The sequence below is a fragment of the Symphodus melops genome (genome assembly GCF_947650265.1).
Source record: "Symphodus melops genome assembly, chromosome: 19".
NCBI classification, from domain to species: domain Eukaryota; kingdom Metazoa; phylum Chordata; class Actinopteri; order Labriformes; family Labridae; genus Symphodus; species Symphodus melops.
This window is the reverse complement of record NC_136709.1, coordinates 13,489,858-13,507,833: the sequence shown is the minus strand read 5'-3', so window position 1 is coordinate 13,507,833 and position 17,976 is coordinate 13,489,858. Positions and strand designations below refer to the sequence as shown.

At 45.8% G+C, this 17,976-nt stretch overlaps 1 protein-coding gene and 1 long non-coding RNA gene across 6 annotated transcripts in view; both read left to right on the top strand.

Moving 5' to 3' along the window:
• Window positions 1-17,039, top strand: part of kidins220a (kinase D-interacting substrate 220a) — a 41,684-nt gene extending 24,645 nt beyond the window's left edge. For 2 of the 3 annotated variants that reach the window (XM_079369334.1, XM_079369335.1), the window contains exons 24-31: window positions 5,454-5,632; window positions 8,690-8,901; window positions 9,222-9,332; window positions 12,798-12,914; window positions 13,153-13,251; window positions 14,043-14,261; window positions 14,876-15,097; window positions 15,471-17,039. In XM_079369334.1, the coding sequence (XP_079225460.1) occupies window positions 5,454-5,632; window positions 8,690-8,901; window positions 9,222-9,332; window positions 12,798-12,914; window positions 13,153-13,251; window positions 14,043-14,261; window positions 14,876-15,097; window positions 15,471-16,352 (2,041 nt within the window). In that variant the 3' untranslated portion in view covers window positions 16,353-17,039. The remainder of the gene's footprint in view (window positions 1-5,453; window positions 5,633-8,689; window positions 8,902-9,221; window positions 9,333-12,797; window positions 12,915-13,152; window positions 13,252-14,042; window positions 14,262-14,875; window positions 15,098-15,470) is intronic. The other variant, XM_079369336.1, reaches the window with a different exon arrangement.
• A 162-nt stretch (window positions 17,040-17,201) lies between these two features.
• The window catches only part of LOC306840567, a 47,099-nt gene continuing 46,324 nt past the window's right edge, over window positions 17,202-17,976 (top strand). For all 3 annotated transcript variants that reach the window (XR_013781348.1, XR_013781349.1, XR_013781350.1), the window contains exon 1: window positions 17,202-17,509. This is a non-coding gene — a long non-coding RNA (uncharacterized lncRNA). The remainder of the gene's footprint in view (window positions 17,510-17,976) is intronic.

Genomic DNA, 17,976 nt, shown 5'->3' with positions numbered 1-17,976 from the left:
ATAAACATGCTTTATACCCTCTAGCTTTTTTGTGTGTCCCTTAACCACACGGCTCATTAATATTCTTCTGTACCTCTCGTCTTATTTTGGATGCACACATTCACACACTCTGAGAAGTTAAACGGAGGATTACCGGCTCAGCCAAAGAATCTTAAGCATTATTTGTCACATTCATCACTGACTTCATGGATTTAAGCGTCATAACGGACTTCTTCCAGATGTATTATCTGTTTTAGAAAAGCACATTTGTGTTCACTTTAGCAGTCCTTCCTACTTAACTGCATCACTCGACCAATCAACTGCCCATTACAGCTCTCTAACGACCACATGCGCTGATATCAACTCCGTGGTGCAATTAGTGTCACAATGGACGAACCCTGCCATGGCCCAAGGATGCTCCAAAATCTGCTCTGGAAGATAAATCAGCGAGCTGAGGTTAAGTGTTTTGCTGTTTGTTGAAAATGAGGCCCTGGTTGTTCTGAGTGGAGAGTTCAGTTAAGGTTTTTGGGGTCTGGAACAAGGAGGCTCCATTTCGGCGCTACACATGAGTTTAATCAACATTTCGGGGAACCACTGAAAGTCCTGAGCCGGTCTCAAAAAAAAAAAAAAGAGGCCGCTTGCTACGAAAGGAACTCAACTTTTTTATTTTTTTATTTTTATCAGCCTGGTGTGTTTCCCATTACCCTGCGTCTCTCTGTGGTTTGCTTTGGGATGCACAGGTCCAGCTCAGTACAAGAGAGTTTCAATTAATGGACTAAACGTTGCCCACAAATGTCTATAGAAAGCAGGCGCTGCCACAAGTCTTCACTTGGCACTGCCGAAACAAGGAGTGCAAAAAAAGAGAGAAAGGGGTTGTCCACAGTACGCAAAGCATTCGACTCAAATCAAGAAAATGCGTCTGGGTTCGAAGGAGACAAAGAACATGGCGTCATGTAAAGTGAAAACATATTTTTTTCTCCCCCCCCCCCTCTGCCTTTGGGGTTGTGGAGGCTTTGGCAGCTCCCACTGTAACAATAACCTCCCAGCATTGATGCTGCGAGTCCACGCGCCAGCTTGCTGGTCCATCCCTCTTGTCTACTGTTTTTCCCAGAGAGGGCCTCGCTGGGTTCATCCACACGCTTGGCAGTCACTGTGCCAACGACTCCAACAATGCTCTGACCAGGAGAGGAATGTGTCGGACTCGGGCCTGGATAACTTCTTCACCCACGCTGTTTTTTTTTTTTTTTTTTTTTTTTTACTGCTCCCAGTATCTGACATTGGAACTCTTGAGCTCCTCAAACACAATGTGTCTGTTCTACAGGCATCTCTCTCTGTCTTTGGGCCCCTTTATGGAAATGTTTGGCAGAAAGACCACCTCTTTGTGGCGGGCGTGTGTGTGTGCGCATGTCATTTGTAAGCACAGAGGGCAGCTGTAAAGCAAAGTCAAGTGGCAACGTTCGTACTCGCATTGCCCAAACAGCGGATGGATGGGATAGAGGGATGATTTCTGGCTGTTTCTGTCAGCTGCAGTGAGTGGGAGGTTGAGAGGAGAAGAAAGGCTATGCTCGAGTCAGCTTTGGGACCTATTAGCATTTGGATAAGCTCAGAAAAAGCTCCCAGCGGCCTTGCCACACAGAGAGCGCTCTGGTCCAAACGCCTGTACTGCTGCAGCCATAAGCCGAGTCCTGTCAATGGAGCCATTGTGCAGGAGCGGCCGCCGGGATGTCTGACGGCCTTTATCTCCCTGGTCCTCGGTCTGCTTGAAAGTAGCAATGCCGGCTTCTTCTTTGGCACTCCAACCCGAGCATCCATCTTGTCATTTGGCAACTGATTGCTGATAAGAATGGCTTTGTTCATTTTGTCTTTTTCGTCTGTTCACTGTGAGGATGACTAACTCTGAAGTGATTTCGTGTCAGTTGCTTAATGCCAAGGCCAGCGACTCATCATTAGCGAAGTGCAAAGCGTGTCATTTGAAGTGGTCAAAAGTCATTAACAAACTGCTGTTGTCATTTAATGGTTGCTGTTTGTTCCATAACATCATCCAGTCCAGCCTGTTGGCCAGGATCGCTCTTCTGGATGAGCCGCTGTCAGCTCATCAATTTCCAACAGTTCTGTTTATTTTTATTTTTTTTCTTTCTACCCTGAAAAAAAAAAATTGATTGTTCCCTTCGATCTTCACCAAACATCTTGTGAGGCCAGCGCTGTGATTTACTTAGTGTCTGGCCCGCCGTTCCTGCCATCAGCTGGGAAAGTCGAGCTTGAACCTCTGACTCTCTCGCTCTCTCCTTTTCTCTTTTCCAGCTGTCTGGCTGGAACTCGGTGATGTATGTCCTTGATTTGTTCTTCTCACCAGCTCCTGGTTGTCTTTGGAAGATACAGCTGTTTGTGCTGCTGCAACCGATAGCTCGAATTGCGCGACTGCTTGGCCAGTGCAAACACACAGGTCAGCGATAATGTGCGCAACGTAGCTAGCTACTTGGGACCATCGTAGTCGGGTAACGTTGATGAGGATTAACTTGTATGTAGCGTTTGTCTCAGTTTTCCAAAGTCAACTTACTGAGATAATAAAGCCAGATGGACAAGTTCTTGCACTTGATCGATTATATTACAACTTAGACTATAATAAATGTATGAAATGAAGAATCAGGGAAGTAGAACAAACATTTCTGGCTTGAAAAGTCTTGAGACTTGGTGTCATTGTTTTTGTCCATTCTCAGTTTTGGAACACATTTGTGTTTAAATGATTGAGACGTTTCTCTTTAAAAAGACTCAAGATTTCTTAGAAAGATCTCGGAGGGGGGTCTCTACATAGCACAAGGAAGTTCCCTGTGTATTTCTGCGTGTTTGTGCGTGTGTGTGTGTGTGTGTGTGTGAGTCACTGGCTCCTGTTGGTCTGTGTCTGCAGACCCACAAATAAACAGCACTAAGCCAGCTGGAAATGGGGGGAAAAGCACAGGCTTCTCTCAGTCTGCATACGGGTTAATACAGTTCATGGGAAAAGGAACCAAACACCCACACATACTGTACATGTACGTAGCACGTGAACATGAAAACACACGCCACCCTTCATCCATGCCTTTGAATTTCTCCATCCTCACTGGGCCCAGGTGTATGTGACGGATGGAAACAGGTTTTTTTTTTTTTGAACCAGCACCAGATTATGTGCGTGTGCATGCAGGTAAACATCTGTGCCTTCGGACTCCCACTCATCCTCGCATGCAGGGGTCACATGAGCCGGGTTCATCTGTGCCAACACGGAGAGCTTCCTTGACCTTTTGGGTCTTGTTAAAGGTTCTCTCGGAAGAGACACTGAGAGGGCCTTTGTCCATTGGAGCCCAGCTGTGCCTGCGTCCTGCCTGCTCACAGCCTATTCTCTCTTCTGTCAGTCTGTGTGTCTACTGGCAGTCGGGTTAAGACAGTGGGGTGACCCACCTGGACTTGTCTGCTGAGAAGCACATTTCAGCTGGAGAACAAAACAGGATTTGGTAGGTGCTGTACACATTGAGCACACATACATCTACAGATTGAAAGAAAATAAGTCAGATCGCACTTCTTCGTCTCTGCCACCTTTAAATTCACAGGTGGTTTTGGTTCGCAGGAAAATGTGGCACATTTTTCAGTAAAAGTTTGGCAAAAATTGTAACATCCACTCTTTTGATTCACTCACTTTTACTTTGCCTCTTTTGGATATCCCCATCTCTGAATTTCTTGCCAAAACTGTAACCACAAGGTCACAGGTTTGAGTCCGAGAACAGCAGATGTGTCCATCACCAGCCATCTGTCCTGTCAGAATGCCCTTGAACAGAAGACTGGACCCCTACCTGTTCACTCGCTGTAAGCAGAGGGGAGCAGGGATATCAGATAAAACCGAGAATATAACTTATGACTGAGCCACTGTGCTCTTTAAGTTTTTTGTTTTTTTTTATCCACCATCACGATGTACCTCACTAAACTCGGCCGAACTGAGAACATTTCGGACGGTTTGCTAACGAGATTAGCTCAGTTGATAGTTTGGATTATTCGCTCACAGTGAGCTGCGTTGAAACATCGGCCAGATGCTGACCTCACGCCGACTCAACCAGCGTGCCGCAGCGATAGCACTAATCATTCAATCAAGTCGCAGAAAGGCGAGCCTGTCTTCACACTCAAACACGGCTCAGGCTCGGTGGGGGGGGGGAACGACACCAACTCACCAGCCCGTGTTCTCTGCATACCAGTGCACAGACGTGTACGTGACGAACGTGGAGAGGAGGCGAGTGAGATGGCGTTGAAGTGGAAAGAGGAAAGGTTAAGAGAGAAAATCATCCAATGGGGGATGGGGGGGGATGGGGGGGGATGGGGGGGGGGGGGGGGAGAGATGAAGGGTCTCGGGTGAGAAATGGAGGCAGAGATGCGAAAAAATGTCTGCTCCCTGCCGGAGTCTCCTCATTCATCTGATAAGAGCGGCACACTCTGGTGATGAATGGCCGGTGTCAGAAGTCACTCTGACTTTCATATTTTCATGTCTGAATGATGGGATTAACGAGATGTGCTGATTGCTCTGGGTGGTTTTCTGTTTGCTTTTCTTGTAGCCTCTGCCACATGTTAAGACTGCCCTTGATTACACTGATATCTTTTTTAACCTTGCGCGGCTGAAACGAGATTTGCAGCCACACTTCCGTATTGATTCTCAGAATTCATCATTTGAGAGATGATGGTTAAAGCATTCCTCTTTGTGTATGGAGCCAGAGTCTGAGACATTTTTAATCAATTTAAAGTGAAGGCAGGGTATATGCATGGGTATGACATTCTCAAAATGACTTAGTGTTATTTCCTCTGCAGCAAAGACAGGGAGACTATCTCACAGTAATGGAACCATCTCCACACACACTGTTTGCTTTGCTTGTGCGGCAGCAAACATCCCCTCGACTGTGGCGGCGCATCATGAAGCGCTTCCGTTTGTTGCTTGCTAAATTACCCTGATTGTCATCTTCTCAGGTTTCCTCCTCTGCTGAGAAAAGATAACATCCCTCTCTCTATCTGTCCTCAAACATCCCCCTCTTTCACTATCTCGCCTTCTCTAAATCCAGTTATCTCTCCGCTCTCATGATGATGATGACCGTTGCATATCTCTTCAATCTAAACAACGCGCTTGCTATTTCCCCTTTTCTCGTTTTTATCAGTCTGATGCTTTGAGTTGTTCTCTGGAAGTAGCAGTTCTGCAAAATTGACATGTTTACGTATTTGTGTCATATGTTTTATAGGACTGCCATAGTGTCTTTGATAAGCATTTGTTTTCTCCAAGGTAGAGGACAATACATGTCAGTCCTATTGTAATTATTTTGCTTTAATTAAATCCTGTCGGTGCAGAATTTCAACCTCTTTAGATCCAACAACGAATCATGTTTTCAAAGAGCAATATTTGTTAATACTTGTTACGCTGCATGGATCAGGCAAAACTATAACTACATATTGATCTTTTTTTTTCTTTGAAGAATCTCCAAGAGCATCCCCACCACCAAAGACGTGGAGCCCCTGCTGGAGATCGATGGAGACATACGCAGCTTCGAGGTCTTCCTCTCGTCCCGGACGCCCGTCTTAACCGCCAGAGATGTGGAGATGTTCTTGCCCTGCACGGTCAACCTGGACCCCAAACTCAGGGAGATCATTGCAGGTTCAAACACACTTTTTGTTTGGATGGTTGGAAATATGTTTGAGACATGTGTTTGGTCACTACAGCTTGATTGAACCTGAGCGAAGAATCTACCGATCTCTGCTGCCAGCGTTCATGTTCTTCCCAAAGATATTCTGTGAGTTGGTTTTTCATGGTGGTGTTGGATCGTGCTGTCGGAACAAGTCAGAGTCAGCTCCCGCAGACAAAGAGGCATTATGTTTTTCACTAAATCAACCGTTTGTCACATTCTTATGATCTTACTTCGTCAAGAAACATTTGGTGAATTTCTCCAAATTAGCATAAATGTCTACATCCACTAGAAGATGATCGAATTAGATTTCCTACGGTCAAAATTTAGACTCAAAAAACGCATTTTTCATCATGTCGTAATTATATATGTAGTCAATATGAAAACAATACACTCAACTCAACTCAACTCAACTTTATTTATAAGCCCTTTAAACAGCCGTAGCTGGGACAAAATGCTGTACATACATGAAGAGCACAAAACATAAAACATAAGTAAAACAATAACAGGGTTAAAACAATAAAAACGATAAAACACTAAAAGAGGAATAGAGTCTCATGCTGGGTTGAGAGCCAAAGAATAAAAATGGGTTTTAAGATGAGATTTAAAAATGGACAGTGAGGGGGCGTGTCTTATGTGCAATGGGAGATCATTCCAGAGTTTGGGACCGGCAGTAGAAAAAGCCCTATCCCCTCTGAGCTTCCGCTTAGACCTCTGTACCTCCGGGAGCAGCTGGTCAGCTGACCTGAGGCACCGGGCAGGAGTGTAGGGATGGAGCAGCTCAGAAGAGGTAAGGTGGGGCGAGACCATTTAAAGATTCTAACACAAATAAAAGAATCTTTAAAAAACACAAATAATCAAATCAGATAAAATGATGTACGGTCAAGATTCTTCTGTCCAAAAAATGTCCCTAAAGAGCCGCCGTAGTCGGTCTTGAACTATAAAACGTCATTGGTCACATGTATCTCATACCATCACCTTGAATTCGTGCAGAATGTTTTGATCTTCTTCAACGGAACACTCTCTAAAAATATATATATAAATCACTTTTTTGGCAAAATATTTTTATTTTTCAAACTTCAGTCAAATCAAATGTATCTGAAACGTCCCAGAACCAACAAATGCTCACAAAGTGGTTTTATTCCAAGGCGTTATCATTTGAGGCGACAGTATTGAGTGTGTGCACTGTGCAAAGAATGTGTCTCTTTATATATGTGTGTGTGTGTGTGTGTGTGTGTGTGTGTGTGTGTGTGTGTGTGTGTGTGTGTGTGTGTGTGTGTGTGTGTGTGTGTGTGTGTGTGTGTGTGTGTGTGTGTGTGTGTGTGTGTGTGTGTGTGTGTGTGTGTGTGTGTGTGTGTGTGGGAGGGAGGGAGGGAGGGAGGGAGGGAGGGAGAGATAGAGGTTAATCGGACAGTTTGTGTAAAGAACATTAAAGGGTTAGGTATACAATGTGAAACAAAGAACTTTCCTCTTTGTGATGTTTTGCGTTCATCGCCAGCTCATTTTGGCAGTGACATTGCTCGCAACAAAGCAGCCGGGACTGCTCTAAAATCTCCCACTGCAGGGGGGCTCTCACACACACAGCCTCGGCTCCTTTTCTCATTTCCAAACAATCAAATGTCGAGCAGGTTTCTCACCCAGGCGCTTGAGGGGATCAGGACAATACATTCACTTGTGTCACCAATCTGCCTCCAGTGCTCCACCACATTTCACAGTTTGTAGTGACAGTGACGTCATAGAGCATCAGTATTAAACTGCAACCCAGAGCTGCGCTGCACTTTTGCTAACCGTGCGTCAGTGTCCCTTCAGCCTATACAGGAGTGTCAATGACGCCTGGTGTGAAGCTGTTACTTCATAGTGTTATGAGGCCGCAGAAAACACACAAACTCACACACAAAGTCTGTTCCATTGAGCCAAGGTTTGAGTCACGGAGGGTGCAGCTGAAGAAAAAAAAAAAAAAAAAAAAAGAACAGGCCTGTGAGCTAAAGGTGTTTAGATGTGTCAACATGTGTTTATTTGTTTGCTTTAAAGTAGTTGCGGCTGCTTTCGCCTTCACGCGTCTCCCCAGGGAGCGGATGATGACCAGCCGTCCCACCCAGCCGTCCTGCTCCCTCCACTCCCACTGTGGCCAGTCCTAACTCCATGCCCTGGCGTCCTGTGGCCAGCCAGTGGGTTAGCTCTGTCGGTGATACCCGCCCATGAGCCTGACTCACTTCATAAGGCCCCCATTGTGTTTGCAGGCTGGATTGGGTCTCACTCAGCGTGTCATTCAGCAACCACTTGTATAACCAGGAGACATTCTGGTGCCTGCTTCTGTTTCTGGTTCTTACTTTCTTGCCAGCCACACAGAGCCACTCTGTTCTTTCTCTCGGCCTGTTTCACTTTAATTTGGGAGGTTTTTTACCAAAGTTCCTCTCTTCAACTCCTTAGTCGGAGCGGATTGATGTGAATTATGTTGCAGCGTCCATCAGTTCCCATGATCTGCTTTTGTTTGTTTACATGCGGAGAATTTATTTGTGAGGGGGGGGGGGCCTTCGGGTACCAGAAGCATCACGTGTCCGCTTTAACATTTGAGAAAGACCGAGTACCGGCACGCCTGCTGGTTTGTGAGTAAACTGAGTAATAGGAATCAAAGTGAGAATGGAATTCACAGTTGAAGATCGATGTAATTGTAACATCTGCGCCCTTTTTTTCTTTCCAGCATTTAGTTCTTTGATTGTTTTCTACTTTGGAGTGGGAGAACATGCTCACATTCAACGTTCTTGTTGAATTCCCTGCTGTGCTCTTGTGTGCGTCAATTGTTTGATATCTATTTTTCTCTTTGGATTCACCGCTGCCTTCGCTCTCTCTGGAGATGTTGAAATATAACTAAATTATTGATGCGTGGGTGGATCTGAAGGGTCTTTATAGTCATAGCCAAGATGATCACCAGCATCTCAGATAAAAAAACAAAACCCTTCCCTTCTTCTTCTTCTTCTCCTCCTCTTCCTCTCTTCTTATTTCTCCCCTCTGACTCCGTCCACTCTCAGATGTTCGTGCAGCCAGGGAGCAGATGCACATGGGAGGAGTGACCTATCCCACGCTGCCCCTGCAGGAGGCGGTGCCCCGTCCACAGTCGGGTTACAGCCAGCACTCTGCCCACTGCTCCCCGACCAGCTCCTTTCCCGGGAGCCTGCCTCCTCAGCCCCACAGCGCTTACTTCAGCGGGATGACGGGCCCTCAGCACCCGTTCTACAACCGGGTGAGCCGAGGACGACTTGTGTTTATGTACTCCACTTGTGTGTTGCAGTCCATCAGGTGTCAAAGTTACTCAGTAAAGATGAACTCATTGATCCCGACAACCAACAACAAGCATTATTTTTGAAGAAGAATGTAGCTGCACAGTCCAGTATTACACTCACCTACCTAAGTTCACATACCTGTGTTTATCCCTGCGGTATTTTATGTTTTCCACTGCCTAACCTCCCTCATCTTTTCATTTTATTTTTGACCTGCTCTCCCCTCCTCTCCCCCCCCCCCCCCCCCCCCCCCTTGCCCACATCCTTTCCTCTCCCCTCGTAGCCTTATTTCCCCCAACATGTGTATCACCGGCATTACTCCCACCATGCCCCCTCATCCCTGCGCCCCTCCATTAAACCACCCGGTCAGACTAAGGACAGCACCACTGGACTTGTAAGTAAAGAGGCAGTCCACAGAAACAGCCGCAGATGAAGTCGATGTTGTCAAATGATTTAATGCAACCATTTTAGAAAATGTAAGTGTTTTATTATTCTGTGTCCTTTTTAAAAATGTGAAGTTATGAGTTTTTGAGTGATTTCCAGCACTCCCAGTTATGAGAAATCATGTTTTATTTTTGTAATAGATATTCTTCGATTGTTTACAATTGCAAAAAAATCTGCTGAATTCACCAACTGCACCACAACGTCGGACATCTTTTCCTTTTACAAACACTTCCTCCCCTCTCCATCACCCTTTTTCCTCGGTGCGATATCGCACGTTTTACCTTCACATATTAACACCGCCTGCTTTTCTCACCCTTGCGCTTGAACCACTGTCCAATCCTGATTGTGCTTTGGGTTATCTTGAACTCGAAATGAACTGGTGCTTTATCAGCCTTTCTTCTCTTCACAACCCTTGTCTGTATTCTGTGCTCGTGTCAGGATGTTATTGCAGAGGACACCAGAGAAGGCCTCCCCTCCTGTCCCTCTGAACCTAACATGGTAACATGCAGTCAGAGCTGCAGGTTTGCACATGTGCAGCGAGTCCGTTTATTGTCTGCCTGTTAACATGCTGCTTTTAACCACCTTAGTTATTTCTTAAAAATGCACGCCTGTATGTTTCACAGAATTTTATTATAAAGCTCCTGTGGTTTACAAAAACAGACGCACAGTCACTCAAACACACAACCTGCATCTGGTGTGAAAACGACTTCCCTTTAACAATTTAGAGCTGTGGGGGTTTTTTTTGTTGTTTTTTTGTGTTTGTCACTAACTTCCTCGTTTGTATATATATCATGCTGATTAAGTTGCACTGCCATGGTGGCAGTTCCCGTTTTGCTACGAATGGACATAAAAGTGCTTTTAAACCACTTCCACAGTGCGCCGAGTTTCTCTGACAAGAGCTGAAACTCTCCAACCCAGATATTCACACATTTTGAGAGAAAGCTGCCACTATTAGAACAATTTGAAGATAACGCTCCTCGGGAGATTTCTGCTCCACAAAGCCACTTATCAGACACTGCCAGCACGCAGTTGAAGGAGCTGGATGAAAGATTTAAATATAGATTACTAAGTAATGTTCCTTCCTTTCTCACTCTGTATTTTTATGTCTTTAATTTTTTTTTTTTTTTTGCTTCAATCTTCCTCTTCTTCTTTAAACCTTCTTTGCTGTCTGCAAATTCCTCTCAGATTCTTTCCTCATATCTGTCCTTTATGTTTTTGTTCCCTTCGTCCTAAGTATACATCTTCTCAATTTCATCCCATTCTGGCTTCCCGGCTACATTAGCCCATCTTATCCCTTTTCTGGTTCACACTTGATCTCTTTGTGTTTGTGTTAATATGTGCCTGTATTTCCTCAAATCTCATGAATGTGGATGTGTGTGCATCACACACCGGCTCATTTATGTTAGTCTTTGAATATGTAAGCAGGCCTAGCCCAGTGTAATTGCTTAGCTGATATAAGTGCGAGTATGGAATCCTCAGGCTGCCAGGATTATCATCAGAGCAACTGTTGGGGCTGGCAAGACACACACACACCTACACACACACACACACACACACACACACACACACACACACAGAGTGACAAAGAGCCCAGCGCTGGTAGAGCTTATCTCCTTACCAAGACGCTTCCTCCCTCACAGAGCTCTGTTTCCCCTTCCCCATCCTCCTGCCCAGCCCTGAGCTCAGCCCAGCTGTAATTACACTCTTATCAAACACACACACTGGGAGGGTTCACAGAAACACACACACACTCACTCACACACACACACACACACACACACACTCACATTCATGCTCTTGCTCACATTCTTAGAATACACATTCACAGTCTGAATGGAGGAGTCGTATTTAAGGCCTTTCCTGAATTGAAAATTCAGCTTTTTTTTTGTGCTTTTTTTCCCCGTGCAGAGTGGGTGATGCCTCGTTTCTCTTTCTGTCTTTTTCTCTGTCTCCAACTCGTCTGCAGACATTTCGAGCTGCAACCACAGCGACTGTTATAGTCTACTGACTTGAGTGAAAACCTAATATCTCCTTGTGTAATAATTCGCCCTCCAACAGCCTCTTCCATTACAGCTGTCTGCTCACCTGCTGCGAGACAGATAAACGTCTGTCCCCTGATCGTGACTTCACCATGCCCTTCTGTCTTTCCTGCCCTTTATTCCCATGTACATGCTGGGCTTCACAATACTACATGTGTCCACATGTTTTCTTTTTTTTGTCTGACTGTTTATCCGTTTTGCTTCCATTTTTGTCTCCTTTTCAAGCATTTAAAGTCGCTGCCTTACAAATTAAAGCAGGTACCCTTTTGGTTTCATGGCTCCTTTTGTCATCCAACTCTTTTAACTCCATCCTCAATGTATCTCTACCTCATTTCTAACACACCGGTCAGTACCGCAACGCATGCCATAGAAGGAGATGTCGTAGAATCACATGAAACTTAGATCATCAAATAGATGCACAACTTCTTGTCTTGTAGTTGTCCAGTAGATTCACTAACATAGAGCCACAGTGAAGAGTAGTTTAACTCTGAGTGCTAGTCTTCATAGTCTGTGGCCCTCAGCTACAGAAAGGTGGCACCCACTGGTGTGTTCTGAATTGTGTGAGCTGCTTATTTTCTTCTGTTCAACAACCAATCCTAGTCAGACTAAGCTCTGCTCCTCTCTGCCTTGAAACCAGAAACGATGATGGAGATGGAGGGGGGGGGGGGCTTAGTCAGAAGCCACGTCTTAATGGTGCTAATAGCAGAGAGAGAGCAGAGATGACGAGGGAGAAAGCAAAGAGGAAGAGACGGGGCGAGAGAGAAACGCAGTGATGGAAAAGAGAGTAGGAGGCCAGCAGAGGAGGCTTTAAAGGAAGGAATGTTAGAGGAAGGAAGAGAGGAAGGGGAGGAAGCAGAGACTGAGGGAGGGAGGGGAGGGGAGTGAGCGGGTTGAGGAGGTTGGATGAGGTTTGTTTAGTTTTTGTGCCAGCGGGTGGCATGTTGGCAGTGTGCGAGGCCTCACGCAGCATCAACAGGCGGCCGGCTTGAGTCACATCAGGCCGCTTCAGGAGCCTCCATCTTTTAAAGTGTTGTGCACACACTTATCGGGCTTATGTATACAGAGAGAGAGAGAATAAGAGCAGGTAACGGTGTGTTTAGATGTGTTGGCAGCTTTGTTTACTTTGACACTTTCACTGTGTGACTGATCGAGAGAATTACTGTTGCCTTTTCTTCTTGCACCTCTGTTTGCCTCACCGTAGCAGCCCTGCACGTTTCTCTGCCAGGAATTGACGCTCGTTTTTTGCCCGAGTCAATGCGTTAGCGGTGATGAGTTAGGCTAACAGAATGCGCTAACAGTTCAGGTGTTTGCCATGGTAACCATAAACAAGAATTCTCGTGAAGTTCATATCATTGTGCTCGTGTGTGTTCGTGTAGGTTCCTCCTGCTGTCCTGCTCAGCGCCATGAACACAGACGCAGTGTGTGAGCATCTCAAACAGATCGATGGCATCGACACCAGCATGCTGCCTCAGTACATCTCCACCATCAAGAAGGTGCGTTGGTCACACCCATCAAAAAAAAAATAATAATAATAATTAAAAAAAATATATACACCTTGTATATTCAGATGAATCTTGCCAAAAAAAAAACTCAATCGTCAATCTGCGACCATATTGAAGTAAAGCTGTTCATGTTCCTCCATCTTTGATTGACTCGTTTACTTCCATTTCTACCTGATTTAACTTTGCACTCATGAACAAACCGTATGAAACCTTCCCCTGTCTGTTGCAGGCTAATATCAATGGCCGAGTGTTGTCTCAGTGCAACGTGGACGAGCTGAAGAAAGAGATGGAGATGAATTTTGGGGACTGGCAGCTCTTCAGGGGAACGGTGAGACTGAACTCTTGGTTTTGAGGCGTCTTTACGGCAGTCTGACATGTTGCATATACTTTCATTTATGTGAATTAAAAGAAGAAACTGGGCCATCAAAAAAAAAAAAGCCTCAGTCTGCCGACCAGAAACTTCCAACTGCTCCTCCTGTGGTCCAGTGTAGAAGCATGAAAGATTTAAGCATAGATGTATAGCATATATTCTCCTCCGTGTGTGTGATACTCTGCTCTCTTACAGCCCTCCTCTTGATCTCTGTCATCACTTGTTTAGTCCAAAATGAAGCCTGACAGTGTCTTCTAATACAACATCTTGTGCTCTGCTGAGATATTTTATAATCCGTATTATGAGAAAGCCGCCAGTCAGACAGCAAGGAGTCCACTCGGCTGAAATCACTAACACATGTAGCCGGCTCCACTTCGTCAGACGTCAGCCTGTGCTCCTAATTCCAAAGCAAAGAGCGCTGGATTGGTCGTGTTTTACAGGAGAACCAATGTAGCGCTCGCTTAGCAGCAGCTGGCCTTAGAGCTCCGTGGACTTACTAGTGTTGTGTTGCCAGGATGCAGCCAGCACAAACATCTGGTTCAAGATGGCCGACTGATATCTGGATGAAAGGAGGTTATTGTAGGGGAGAAGTGGACAGCTGAATGGCTCTACTTAGTGAACAGCGCTTTCTTACAAGCACATGTTGAGTTGATTCTTGTTTTGTCCGTCACATGCTCTAAAGAATCTGTTTACCGTTACTGCGTCTCGCCAAATGATAAATTATGATGTTTTCTTTTTTTTTGTCCCAGCTGATGGAACAGCGTCACGCTGAAAGCCAGGCTCTCCTTCAGGATGAGTCCCGAGCTGCGAGCGAGCAGGGCAGCAGCGTGCACCACGCCGAGCCGAACAGACGCTCAGGGGGAGCCCAGCAGGAAGCGACGGCCTTCAGCCTCAACCTCAGCTTCGAGGAGCTCAGCGGAGCCGGGCTGGAGGAACCACAGAGACACAGCAACAACTCTCATTGGCCGGTCGGTTTTCCTCTTGGGGGAGCTTTACCTAAATTTACCATAGCAGCAGGTACAGAGCAGCGTGCATGCACTCAAAGTTGCTGGCGTAAGCATAGTGCAAGTGTGAGCATGTAACAATCACAAATGGGGACCACAAGGTCACACACCCCAAACTGTCGCACAGCCACCAAGCTAATGTGTCGGTGACCTCAGTGGTTTCCCGAGAGTGTGGTCTACAGAGAAAAATGCACAACAGATGAAGCTTCAACACTGCAGAATTAAAAATACACACACGCTGCAGAGCACAGAAAGGTGTCAAGAGGCCCCCTCGGTTTTTTATTTTCGCCTTTCCTTTTTGTAGTTTGCAAAATTTCTTCCGACACACGCAAACACTTAGAAATGTCATTCAGCGATCTTTTTCAAATTTTAAATATCAAACCCCAATGTTTGCCAGTTACTTTTTCACATTATCAACCTCATGCTCCTTTACTCGTCGAGTTCTACCATTGTTTGTGTTGTTACCACCCCATGTTTATGTTTTCAGGCTAAAAAAAAAAACTGAAAAAAACAAACCAAGAGGGAAATATGTCAGAAAAGGCGTAGACATTAAATCCAACTTTGTCCTTTCCTGCCAGGTGGTAAACATCCGCACCTCCAGCATGTCCAGTCTCAACTCGCAGGAATCCTCCAATGACATCTGTAAGCTGACGGACAAGCAGCAGACCGAGTATCGTGACGCCTACAGGGAGTACATCGCTCAGATGGCCACACTGGAGATGTCCGGCGGCGGGGGGGAGAGGCCCGTGCAGCCCCACCCGGGACAGTTCCTGCAGACTGCCAGCTCAGAGGACCAAGTGGTGGGTGGACCGTCACAAGTACCCTGTTTGTGTTGTTGTCATTGCATCACTTACAGCATGAGTAGTTCAGTCAACTCACTGTAGGACGGATTGTCGAAAAATGTGCTAACTTCTGTCGTTGACTTGTCTCTGAGCCTGTATGTTTTGTCTTTCTGGAGCGTTTGGTTTTAAATGTTATACTCCTCTGGCCTGTGCTATGGCTAAATTCTCATTCTGGGCCGGGAAAGGGGAGATCACATCTTCTTGTATTTCTTAATTATTGGCTTAAACGCTTTGTTTCTCTTGGCACACAACAGAGAGAAAAGAATCCCCTCTCCAGGAGACTCTGTATATTTTCATGTTCTCCTCATCGAATCCTCTTCCCTTTCCTCAGGCCAAGGAAGGAGCTGACCAAGACAGCCGTAAGCCCTTCACCAAGAGAGGCTCCAAGGCGGGCGATGCCACAGAATTCCCCTCAGGGACCGACGCCCAGACCCTCGACCCCATCAGTGAGGAGGATGAGAAGTTGGACCACAGTGCGTCCTCCAGGACTCCAGCCTCCAGGAAGAAGGGAGCGGGGGCCTTGTACCACAAGCTGCCCAGTGATGAAGACTCCAGTCCAGAAGAAGCTGACAACACCACACCTCTCCTCCACAGAGAGCCCGGTGCTCCCACCACGCTCAGAGGCTCCCAGCCCACCGGGCTGCTCACCAAGCCTGGCTTCCTCTCCGAGATCCTGCTGGACAAGAAGGACTCGTCGGACTCAGGGATGCGATCCAGCGACAGCTCCCTGGAGGAGCCTGAAGGAGACGCCGACAGAGAGGGTGAGGCGCAGAAGGCCAGCTTGATCGAGCTGGAGCTGGAGGGTCTGGTGAAGAAGAGAGGCCTCCTCCCGAGCAGCCTGAGCGGCCTGCAGGACACCGCGGTGGCTCGTATGTCCATCTGCTCCGAGGCTCCGTCAGAGGCCAGCCTGATGGCCAGCAGCCCGGACGAGGGGTGGCCATCCAGCGGGGTCAGCAACCTCAACCGCACGGACAGCAACACCACTCTCAACAACAACACAAACAGCCCCAGTGACGCCAACGCAACCAACAGTAACACCAACAACAGCCATCAGCAGCAGTCCACCTGCTCCTCCTCCGATACCGACGTGTCTCCAGCTGTCATCACCATCACCCCCGGCAGCAGCAACACTGCCAACACCACCATGGCCACCATCCACAACCAAAACCTGCGCACCATCAGTCTGGGAGATGAGAGGGAGAGCGTCCTCTGAGGAAGCCAGTGTTATTGTGAGAAGGGTCCCATAGACTAGTTTTCGATGTTGTTGTTGGTAACATAATAGTTTTGCTGTTGTGGTGCGCTCCAAAGAGTCGGGAGTAGATAATGTGTTCGAGTGTTAGGAAGGAAAGAGTGTTGCTGTGAAACAAAAGCAGGGCATACGAAAGCTTCAAATACTTCCTTAGCAACAAAACATTCAACTTCGATTTTAACCGTCTGACATGTTGATAGTTAATTTGGCCTTAAAATTCAAACAAAAGTTCATCATATGGTCAAGTTTTGATTCTTCGAGTGTTTTTATGTTACATGACATGTTGCCTCTTTTTAAATGTGGTCATGTGATTGTGGTGCTGTTACAGAAAGTGTTTAGGTGTGAAATGTTGCACGTTGTTGACATTCTGTGTTACAGATAAATGAATGCAGGAAATGTATCCGCGACTGAAAGATTCTATGTTGCTGAGAACTTGAGTCCCTGAAGTGTTTGTGCGTAGCTGTTTTGGGTAGTTAGAGCATAATTAAATAGATGGCAGTGTAGACTGTGGTGTGGTAGGGTGTGTTGCTGGCAGATTCAGCGATAGAAGAAATGCATGAACTCGTCTCCAAAGTGGTGTTTGTCTTTTCGGGGAAAAAAAAAATCTTTTTGAGGTGGTGTTTGTGAACCAATAAACATTTTTACTGTTGACCCTTGAAATGAGTCTCCTGTTTCTCCTGTTCTTTCTCGCAGGAAGATCGGCTTAGTAGAGTTAAGTGTCACCAAAAAATGTGTTTTGATTTTTATATGATCAGAAAATAATTGGGACTATTTTCTTTAACTGGTTCATATCTTGTTGAATGCAGAAGTGAAAGATGAGACGGCGTTAAAGGCAGGGTATATTTTTGACCGATAGATGGCGCACTGTTCATACAAACGTGCCTGTCAGCCAGTATCAGGAACTACTGTGGATGACAACTGCAACTCTCCATGTGTGGGTCTGGAAAGGTTCGTTGTGAAGTTTTAATAAATTGTCCTTACATTTAGAAGTGATGATTTTTATAGCTTTCTAATGTTAAGTTAAAGAGTGTTTTTATTGTGCAGGTTTACACACATGATCCGGGTAGAAGATGTCCCGGAGGGGGAGGAAGGGACAAATCCAAGTGGCGTTTAGTTTGCAGGTATGTGGTATGTGAAAATATTGTAGTTTTTTTTTCCTACCTCACTTGTCCATTCTTTGTGTTCCATCTTTGCAGTATCATACATTCACTGTTAATATAAAACAAGAATGTTGAAAGTTCACTAAGCAGGACATTGCACTTGATTAATTATTACACTATTGGTGTCAACTGTTTCCTGTCAGTAGGTGCTGTCTCTCTTTTTTTATACATTTCTTCTGGTCGATTAAGTCAAATGTGTCTTTTAAAAAGTTCGTGAATTCTCTTGTCACATTAGAGTTTACAAACAGACCCAGCAAAATGAAGTACAAAGCAAGTATTACGCCAATTAAAATCAGTGAAGCATCACCAGCCTTCGCCATAATAGTCTGTGCTGAAACAACAGCCTCCAGCCACTGCTTTAATGACTTAGGCCGTCACGCTTAAACCATTTAATCCCATTTACTTTACATAGCATGTGAGAAAGTAAA